Source organism: Neospora caninum, chromosome VIIa (genome assembly GCF_000208865.1).
Source record: "Neospora caninum Liverpool complete genome, chromosome VIIa".
NCBI classification, from domain to species: Eukaryota; Apicomplexa; class Conoidasida; order Eucoccidiorida; family Sarcocystidae; genus Neospora; species Neospora caninum.
In genome coordinates this window covers 3,817,054-3,827,448 of record NC_018393.1, presented here as the reverse complement: position 1 = coordinate 3,827,448, position 10,395 = coordinate 3,817,054, and the positions used below count along the sequence as shown (strand labels likewise).

The 10,395-nt window shown below is 57.5% G+C and overlaps 1 protein-coding gene across 1 annotated transcript; it reads right to left on the bottom strand.

The window, feature by feature from the left end:
* Nucleotides 1-331: 331 nt before the first annotated feature.
* NCLIV_023700 (conserved hypothetical protein) lies at nucleotides 332-7,736 on the bottom strand (the record flags this gene model as incomplete). The annotated part of the gene is made up of 8 exons (XM_003882565.1): nucleotides 332-430; nucleotides 892-1,143; nucleotides 1,599-1,900; nucleotides 2,396-2,721; nucleotides 3,244-3,441; nucleotides 4,018-4,513; nucleotides 4,926-5,064; nucleotides 5,514-7,736. The coding sequence occupies 8 exons, from the start codon at nucleotides 7,734-7,736 to the stop codon at nucleotides 332-334; spliced, it is 4,035 nt and encodes a 1,344-aa protein (XP_003882614.1).
* Nucleotides 7,737-10,395: the final 2,659 nt, after the last annotated feature.

Sequence of the window (10,395 nt, the reverse complement as noted above, 5' to 3'; positions counted from 1 at the left end):
CGTGTCCACCGCGGTGCCCCACCAAATGTGACTCCTTCCCTCTCGATCCTTTGATTGTCTCCAGCGTTTCGCGCTCCACTGCGAAGAAGGGGCCGATTAAACGCCATATCCACGGTGAAGGGGAAGACAGGCAGATCGTGGGTGCATACGAGCTGAACATAAAACACAATACGAACCAAAAATTGTTCAAAGTTAGGCGCTCCTTCATATCACGCGAAGGCACGCAGAGCCACGAGCAAAAGTCCCCCAAAGATTCTATGAATGTCGTATTCAGGAAAAAACCCGCTTACTCCTTTTTCCTCTAGAGCCGCCGTCGCCGCTTTTCGGGTTGCTAGGGCTCGCAGCCTTGTAGCCTCGGATAGAGAAGTGGCGGAGGACTCAGCGGAGTCTCCTGCATCGTCACCTTGTCTGCGCCCTCCACCGGCCGCTCCTGGTATACCAGCCCCATGGAACTGTTCGCTTATTGGACGCCCATCGATCTCGCGGCTCCCAGCACTTGCGAGTGCGGACCGAGCCACAAGATATCTCGCGGAAAAACTTGTACACGAACTCGCACCGCTTAGATTCCCTGCTGACAGAATCATTGGACTCCCCTCAACAAGCTCGGCGAAACGCCCAAGTTCTTCCGGCTGCTGCAGATGTGGGTTCCTTAATGCATCTAGGCGAAAGCACACGCCCACCACCTGGTGAAAAGACACAACACGTAGCACACAGCCCAACCGTACAGACGCACACCACGACAAGAGGAACTTAACATCCTCAACAGCGCCTTCCGCCTTACCCTCACATCCATAGGGAATATACAAAACAGTTGCAGAAACGTCCACCCACGCGTCTTGGGCTCTGAGGATTCGAATAGAGGGACCAGCCGCCACTTTGGACTGTCCTTACCTGAAGCAAGTGCAAGAGGGGGCCTGACGCATTTAACGATGCTCCGAGGAATCGACGAACAAGCTTCACAAGCGCACCCGCGCGAGGTCGGCGCTCCGCGTCCACTCGGTGTTCACCATTGCTGCTGGACGCAGCGCTAACCCTGTGTTCGTCAACTCCATTTCGGAGCGAAGACGAAATCGCAGGGATGCCCAGAGCATACGCTGCCCAGATGCAAGTTGGGATCTCTTCGTCGCTCAGAGCTCCAATGTGCTTCGACCAGAGGCAAGGGACCGCAAAGAACAGAAAACATGAGTGTGAAGCCTTCGGCATCCAGCGCCATATCTGTTCGGATTGCTGGACAACTGGTTCCGTGCACGAGACGTGACCCTTTCTGGCGTGGCCAGACTGTGATGCCTAGTCGTTTGTGCCGGGGCGTGGCGAGATGCAACTTCAGATATTCAGTGCACGGTGCAAAACTGCAACCCGAGACCTCCTAGTGCGTCCCTTTCCCATAACGCCCATTCTCGGCTACTCACAGCTTCAGACCACACGTAAAAACTGCGAACTTCACGGGATGAAAGCCCCCCCCTCGTCATCCGGACGTTCGCCTGTGTGAGCTGTAGACGGCATGCGGTGCTACTGGCCCATGAGAACCTAAACACGACACAGACAATTGCGACAGGTGCCAGGCGGAACCCAACCGGCCGATCGCCGCGTGCACTTACCGTTTCGATAAGATCTTCCAGAATGCTGGACGCAGGTGTCGACCCCTGGCTTCTCCCTGCGTCGAGTTCAGGTCTGGACTTTGCGCCCTGCTCCATAGAAACCGACTCTGGACGACCTCGCGCCGCCAAAAGGGGATGCTCCCCACCTCCGCCTACGGTGGCAAGGCCGCTGAGAAGAGCAGGAAGATGCCCGGCGGTGACTTCCGATTTTCTCCGCTCCAGAACGCGCAGCGCCTGGGTGGCCAACGGTCTGCTGCAGCATCGCGCAAGCTCCAGTCCTCGCAACAGCACGACCAGATCGTCTACGGAGAATAAAGCCAAACGAAGAACGGACGGCGTCAGCTGTCGTCTGCCTTCTTCCGGAAGCTGAGTGGCCTCTGCCGTTCTCGAGTCTCCGCTGTGTTTCACTGACGTCGCAGCTGCTGGGTCGACGTGCTCTGTGTGAGAGTCAGGGGGAGGGCTGTGCATCGAAGCCGTTTCAAACAACGATGCAGAAGAATGAATGGAACCGTCTGCGCAGATGTTCCACCTCTCGTGTTGCTTTGCGGTCGCGTAGACACCTGCTGTCGAAGTTCGTGCATCGGGAGACGCGTGTGCGCTCCTGCCACGCTCCGAGAGAGTTCTTGGTGACAGGCGACCGTGACAACTGCCTCCGTCCCCTGTTCTCTCCTCCACTGTCGACATAGGATCTGCCACCAAGGCTTCCACGTTATTCCTCCGACGCGCTGCACGGGTAGCTTCCGCCGCTGCCGCTGTTCCATCTTTTTCCCCCTGTACAAAAACCGTTTTGCTCTCACCCGAAAAATGCGCCGGAAGAGGCGACACGGCAGAAACAAAGCAGGCTGACACATAGGAAGAGCCGGAGCAGGCGGTGCGCGAGTCATGTGTTGAAGAACTCAAACCGCCACGCACCTCAGCCGGCGACCGAAGGGCCGTTTGGGGCGGAGGCGAACCCTCGCAATCCACCGCTTTGTTCTCTCCGAGGTCCCGTTCTTCTGGTCTCTCCTCACTAGGTCTGTTCGCACGGTCGCCCGCAGCGATGTACTGAGCCGCCGCCTGTAGTGTTTTGTGCCAATCGACATCCTTGTCACTGAAGAAGTCAGGCGCCGTCTGCAAAGGATTGCTGTCAGAAACGACATGACAAAGGGAAGAAAAGGGACTCGGGAGAATATAGAACACCGTAGATACTGTATTTCTTTTGTGGACACACGGAAGGAGCCTTCGACAAAAGTGCAGCCTGCTGCAATGAACAGCGTGGTTAGAGGCCGATGTGAGGTATCTGCGGAGACGGGGGACGTGATGTCACACTCCAATGCTTCTCGCTGTAACGTCGTCCCTGCTCCACCCCGTACGTATTCGGGTTCACCATTTACCACAACATGAAGAATAGCTCCACAGTTTCTCCGTAGTTGCCGAGGACCAGCCGCACAACCTCGTAGACCCTTCGTCAGGCCTCGCCGGCCGACCCAACCCTCCACCGCTCTGCGTAAACTCTCGAGTACAGCTCTGCTTGATGCAATGCGTCTCCTCCAGCGACCCAACTGAACCGCGCACATACCCAAGGATGCACACACGGCCGTGTAGCCGCTACAGCCCAGCAGGGATAGCTCACGTTAGCACGCAACGGGTGTCTGTCAGAACTTACGTTTCGTCCAGGAGAAGCTTATGCAGACGCAACAGAGTTGGCATGTGGACTGGTCGGCATCCGCGAATGCGGCCAAGGAGAAGAGGCAGGAGAGCCAGAGCCGCCGGACTGCAAGTGGGTAGCTCGACCTTTTGGCGCTCTGCGTCCAGCAGCATAGCCAGCAGACGTTCTGAGTGTACGGACACCTCCTGCATGTCTCTGAAACAGGCAAATAACAGGTACGGCACAGTGAGGAGAAGGGTCCACGTTCACGTCTCGGGGTGGGAACCAACCTTTGAGGTATACCCGGAACAGCAAATGAATTCAACTTCCTTTTCCACACGGTGTCTCCGGCAGTGAGCAGCCCTATATGTGCCCGAGCTTCGATTCAACCCGAAGTGTCGCCCATTTCTACTGAGAAGCCGGCGAAACGTGAATCGCGTCCTTACTCAGCGAGCGACTTGCAGCGCGCACCGTGCGACAGCCCCCCCCCCCCCCGCAGCTTTATACTGAAACCCACGGACACGCAAAGCTCGACCGTCCTCGACTCCTGACTACGTGATCGTTAAACGATTCGTTTCCCCCCCCACTCATGCAGAGCCAGGAGGGCAGATTTCTCTTCACACCGTTTAGGGCTACACGGTTCCATGTGCCTATGATAAAACGCCTATCTGCAAAAATCGCTTAATGCCCGTGAAGCATGTTTCACTGGCGTAGCTCTCAAGGTTTCACATGTGGCAACTGCATCCCGGAGAGTGCATAGCGTCTTTCCCATTCTTTCCCCGGTAATCCTACCGCGCTAGGGAAATAAGATGCTGCAGATGCATCCATCCGCGTCCTTCTATCTCGGCTCTTTCCACGATTGCATGCAGCAAGGATGCTTGCGTCACGCCAAGGCGCGCAAACGCTGCGGCAATCTCACAGCAGAGGAGCGGGGAGGACACTGTGTCGATGAGCCGTCGCATCCGCCGCTTTCTTCTCGCGGGAGCGCCGGGTCGTGATTCATACCGCGCCCCGACCGAGACTCCGTTCCGCGTACTTCCTTGAGCTTCTTCCTCGTCTTCCAAATTCAAGGCATCGGCTTCGCTCTCCTCCACAACCTCTTCCTCGGCCTCCGCCGCTGCGCTAATCGGCTCGCCACTAACATCGTCTCCTGCAGAATTTAAGTGACTCTCCATGAGCGGCGCGTCAGCGACGCCTATCGGCCGGAGAAGGTAAAGCGCCAGGTTGTTGTAGAGCCGCCAACCTGCAACGTGGACTCCTTTCTTCTGACGCTCCACGGGAAGCCCAGCTGCGGCAAAGGAGAATCCGCGCACAAATGCCGAGGCACCCATTCCATCTGGGTTGCGTGGCCATTCCGAAACGTCACGGCACTCTCTGTCACGATCACGTGCAGTTCGTTCATACGCGGTCGTTTGCGCAGCGCACCAGGAAGAAACACATGGCGACCAACTCTCCACGGATGGCACATCTGGGACTGCCAGAGCGAGCGAGCCCCGGCCAGCCCGGTTTGGGGTTGACGGTATGCTGTGCGTGTTACACCCGTGGGGCGGATCTGAGTTCCCGCGCGGCCTTTTGGGCGCAGCGGCGGTTTAATCGAGGCGTCAGCGCCTCGAGTTGCACTGGCGCTGACATGTCGAAAGGCCGCATGCCAGGAGGGAGTCCTCGCCTCTGCTCGTCGGTTATCAACCTCGTATCCTTACCCTTATAGGCCGCAGTTGCTGCTGCCACAGTGAGTTCTGCAAAGAAGTTCCCCGCCCAACTGAAACCGAAGAGTTTCGTCACATGGCGCAGAAGACTCTTTTGCGTACGGGGATCGCCAACGTCCAGCTTATGCAGAACCTGCCAGGCACGTTCCAGAGACACAGAATCAGCTGCAACCCTACTGCACGAGAAGGCGCACACATGCGTTAAAGAGACGCACCTCCGACACATGACCGCCGAGACGTAGCCCCCCTGGAGGAGCTCTGCTCCTCTTGCCAGCTGAACTGAGAGCTTCGCAAGGTCTACGCGGACACTGGGAAACCAAGGCAGTTCCCGCCTGCTTCCCACCTTCAAAAAGCAGATAGGCAAACAGAGGCGAGCTCCCGGGTAGTCGTACGGAGTGCTACAGGGAGAGCGGTTCGCCCACGACGCACCAACGCGCAGAAAAGGAGCTCTGTGGCCAAGTATCATCCAATCCGTGGCTGCGAAACTGCCTTCTCTAACCACTCGACGCGTCCCGTTCGGACTGGCGGCGATAACGGATTTCACGGCCACCATTCGGTACCACTCATGTCGGTGGTGCTCACCATCAAAGCCTTTCCAGTGTATCCGAAGCGCATCATGATGGAGAACTTCCAAACCTCGCTCGCGATTCGCTGAGCGAGGTCTTCACTCTCCATTTCTCCTTGCGGCTCTCGAAACTCCTCCGGGTACGCCGCAGCGACGTAGCCGAACCGCCCCGGCACTTCCGGCAAGTCTCCCGACTGGGACCCGGCGGCCAGAGCGATGTCGGATCGCTCACAGCTTGCTAGTCCGCCTCCAACGCAGTCCTTTTCGCGAGTCTGGAACTCGGCGAGCATCTCCCCCACATCAATCAGATTCCAGTAACGAAAGTCGTGGAGTGTCAAAGGCAGGCAGCGTTGGAGCGCCATCCCCAGGGGCCTCTTCCAGACGTTGAAATACACTGTGAAGGGTTCCAACTGCGGGAGGCACGGGGAGTCGTGCAGATGCGCGACAGGGCCGGCCTTGCTTGCTTGTCTGCGACCGGCGTCCCACGAGTCTCTGCGGTTTCCTCTGCCGTGCTCCTGCTTCCCGCTTTCTTTTCCGTTTTCTCGCTGGAGCAACGCGCGTCCATCCCCCGGTCCCTGACGCGCTTGACGCTCACGCAGCTTGTCGTGATTGCGCTTCAGCCGCACCAGAGCTCGACAGAGGTCCCCGATATCATCGTCCGAAAAGAAAGAGAAGCGTTCCGCTAACCGAACCCCCGCCAAATCGAATATTCGAAGAACTGCTGCGGCAAGGTAGCCCCTCAGCTGCTCTTGCGTTCCGTCCAAGTTTCCATAGAGTGTGGTGTCCCCTTTGAGAGCCGCCGCGCTGGACACGGCGTCACGCTCAGCTTTCCCCAGCGGGCCACGCAGACTCGCCTCACGAGTCTTGTTCCGGTGAGCCGCCAGAGCGACCGCCGCATCAAGACCCGGGCGTTCGTAGAAAGCGAGGCACGAACAGAGACGCACGAGTTGTCTCTCGTCGATCCAAAGGTGTTCGAAAGCCACACAGTTCAAGAGCGATGTGAGGATATCAGGCCGGCGGAGTTCCAAGCGCCAGTAGGCCTCGAGCAGCGGAAGAACGGCAGAGTCGTCTATCGGAGGAAGGCGCAGAGCCTCCGGCGACACGGAAAAGGCTTCAGAAGCCGAAAGCGTCCGAGCGAGACCGCTCTGGTTGGGCTGTGGAGGCGCCAGACGGTTCGTTTCGGCCTCTTCTCCGTCTCGCTCCGGGCCCGCAGGAGCGGCGACTTGGTCCGACTGTCTTGCGTCGCAGCAAATGCGGAGGAGCTCGGCGAACAGGCGTTTCGCCGACGGGTGGGAGATGACGGGTTGGAGCTTTCGTAGTTGTTTTTGATGCCGTGCCTGCTCCAGAAGGTACGGCATTTGCTGACACTCAAAGGGGAGGGCCGGACTGAGCGCGGAAAAGGCCATGAGGACCGACAGCGCGTGGAAGCTCGACGGCGAGTGGCCGAGGAAGGCAGACGCTTGAATCAACAGCGCCCGCAGGACACTTGCGGCGACAGCCCCTTCTTCATCGTCACTGACAGAAGACCTACTCGACGCCGCCAGCTCCGGAAGAAAGGGGACAACCTCTGTGATATACTCCGCCAAGTGCCCCGCAACGAGAACTGCTCCCGCAGCCGAGGGATACCGTGGAGACTCAGAGGGAGACGAAAGAGAAGCTGGAACGCAGGCAGCTTGTAGAAGGGAACGGAAGTTTGGCAAGAGGACCGGCGAGTGGCGCGTCTCGGCACCACCCGGCCTGCCTGGACGAAGGACTACAAAGAAAGGAGAAGGAGAGGGCGACGCAGAAGTAGGCGCAGGAGACGAAGTTAACGAGTGGGGAACTACGCCTTCTGCCTGTCCGTCTGCAGACGCTTCCCTCTCGTCGGTCTCGTGAAGATACCTCGCCTCAGTCTTCGTGACCGTCGGTGTGTTGCCTCCTCGAACCTCTCCGCTCCGGCGAGTCAGGCGCTGTCTCGGTCGCTCGTCAGGCGCCGCCCAGCCAGTGCCGTCGCCGTCTTTCAAGCTCTCTTGGAGGGGCGCGAGGTTCCGTGCTGGTCCCGCCGCGTGCTTTTTCCTTCCCCCCTCGAGTTGCGCCTGGACCTCCGGCAATCTCCGGAGATGCAGCTGGCCGCTGCGCTGAAGGCTTTGAATCCTGTGAACGAGAGAAGCATTTGCAAGAAGAAGAAGTCCCCGAATGTCCGCCGCCGGCGCGACAGTGGCCGAGGATTCCCCCCCTTCGCTCCCCTCTGTGGCAGCCATGTGGCCCAAACGGGCTCGGTGTTTCGGCAGCCATCGCTTCCAGGGCGGCAACGCAGCGACGTCGCATTTGGAGCGAATTTGGAATCCAGAAAAGGAGAAGGGGGGGCGAGCGGGAGTTGCAGGAGCGGTCCCCGTGAGCCCCTCGAAACAGCTTCTGGGAGGAGCGGGCGATCGAGAAGCTGCGCCGAAAGAACCACGCGTTTGCATTGGGAAGTCTGCAGGACGCCCCGGGCTGGGTCCAGGGAGCAAAGTGGGCGGAGCGCGAGAAGGGAAAGTCGTGCGCCTCTGCGTGGGGCGATTTCCGATTGGACCAGGATAGGTACGTGTGTCTGGGACGGCCCTTTGCTCGGTGAGAACGGGAATTCCTTCAGACCCGTGAGAAGAGACGTGGGCAGATACAGGTGCACTGTGGAGGGGAGAACAAGCAAAGAGCATGCGGGAAGAGGCACAGACCGCAAGAAGGGACTCGCAGAAGGGACAGCGCCTGTCTACATCCAAAAGGAATCTCCCAATGGTGGCGCCACCAGCACCGCGGTGGAGTGCCATGCGACGACGCTGGCCCCAGGGGCGCGATGGGAGACCGGCAACCACGGACTTTGCCATGGGCTCTTTTCCACGTAGACATGTGTTGCGGTTCACACTTCGATGGGGAGACTCATGCTAGCAAGCGAACAAACAGGTGCGGTGTTCACGTGCAGCAGCTGTGGACCTTGTTCTCGCTGGAGGGCAGTAGCATCGTCACGGCAGAAGCCTGCGGCGGCCCGGTCCGAGACGAAGACAGGAAACGGAAAAGACAATGCTGTGGAAGAGGCGAGGCAGATCCACTGTGTAAAAAGAGAATTGCATGGAATCGTACTGCGGCGGGTAGAAAACACGGAGGCACAGGCACGGTTGAGTCGAGAGGAGGAACGAGGCCGGTCCTCCGAGCAGTGGGGGGATTGTCGACGGAGGACACAGAACGGAAAGCTCGGGAAAACTCTTGAGACAAAAACAGTCGGAGATGTCGGCGCTTTTTGCTGGTTTCCTGCCTCAACATCCCAGAGAATGAGAAAGCCCATTTCTCTCCCTCACACGTCTTGCAAGCGACCTTGCGCGGGGGCAAAGCGGCTTGCGTACGAGAGGACGCTTTTGATGCGACTCTATGAGAAGACGGGACCTCGGTGTATGACCAGAAAAGTCGCGCAGATCACCCTCGAAAACAAACACGAGCTGGCCTCTCAGATCATATCGTGAATGGCTCGGATTTTCGGGCGGTCAAACGCACATGCAGTCTGCACAGCGTGTGCGAAAAGGTGCCCTGGGAGGAGACACGCCCGGGAGACGGCGCTGACGGGTGAAGCGGTGCATTTTCTAATTGCTCTTTCTCAGAAAAACCAAAACAGGTTGGGTTTTAGAAACACGGCCTTGAAGTAGTCGGGATTTTTGGTCTTTTGTTCACGCTGTGAATAGCGCTATCTGACGCCATGGCGCATCTGTAGTGAAGGCTGGGGGCGAGTCTGTCAAGTGCGACCGGAGTGTCTCTGAACTTTTCCCAGACTCGGAGGGCGGCGACCCCGCTGGATTCTAGAAGTCATTGTTGGTTTCACTCGCCCTTCACGAGAGGAGGATGCAGGCACCCGTCAGAAGCAAGCTTTCGTGGCAGGATCTCTGCGTGCAACGGGATGTTCCCTGCAATATCCTTTCCCGCCATATATGTAGTCTGGTCGCTATACAGACGCGCCTGTGAAGGCTACCCGGTTGAGTTAGAATGCGGCGATCACCAGCGAGAAGAAACGCGTTTAGAGGAGAAATGAAACGACGCGGTAACTTTCAGCCTCGGCGCAACCGACACAGCTTGTAGAACTGGTATCCAACACTACTGGGCGTGCTGAAAGAGAGCGCAACAGTATTTCAAGGAGTTGAGTCGTCGCAATTCTTCTCTGGCGAGGCGAATGCTAATTTTGCAAGGCACGATGTCACACTTGCCACCATTTAAAGCGTCACTGCACGTTTGGTGACGGGGATCCAAGGCAAGTACTCACATCCTGCTTGTAACAGCTGTTTGCGTCGCGCCGTCTCGTGTAGCAAAGCTCATTGTTCTGTTTAGGCCATGCTTCCACGACGGTTCTCGGGAGGCTCGTGGAATATTCCGTAATACGAAAGGGATGGCATTAGTGCCTTAACTGTTCAGCTGGGTGATCTTCCCGGCCGCTAGAAGAACTCCCTGCCAGTCGTGTAGGGTCCCTTGACTACTTTGCCTTTTTTCGTCATAGAGGACTAAGAAACTGTGTCAAATCCTTCAACCTGTTTTCGAAGGGGCACGCTGTCATTGAGACGTGTGACCCGTGACGAGACCTAACACCAATTAACTGAGTTAAATAAAACCGGGTTGAACTGTGTAAATGTCACTGTGTTACGGTTCTATCGCGAACCATTGAGATTACGAAGCTGTGGTTTTGGGAAGTGCCTCTCGAGTTGTGAATGATGTGTCAGAACCCCGAAGCACCATTCGCGTCGAAAGGTAGGATAATTTCAGTTACTTTGCGACCAACATGCCCATGGCAATCCTGTTCTCCTCGTTCGAATACTGGGCCAGTCAAAAAATAATATTTGCACGTGAAGAATTCCTTCCAAAGAAACTGCTGTGTTCTACCTCGATTTGGGACCTTCGCCGTATTTT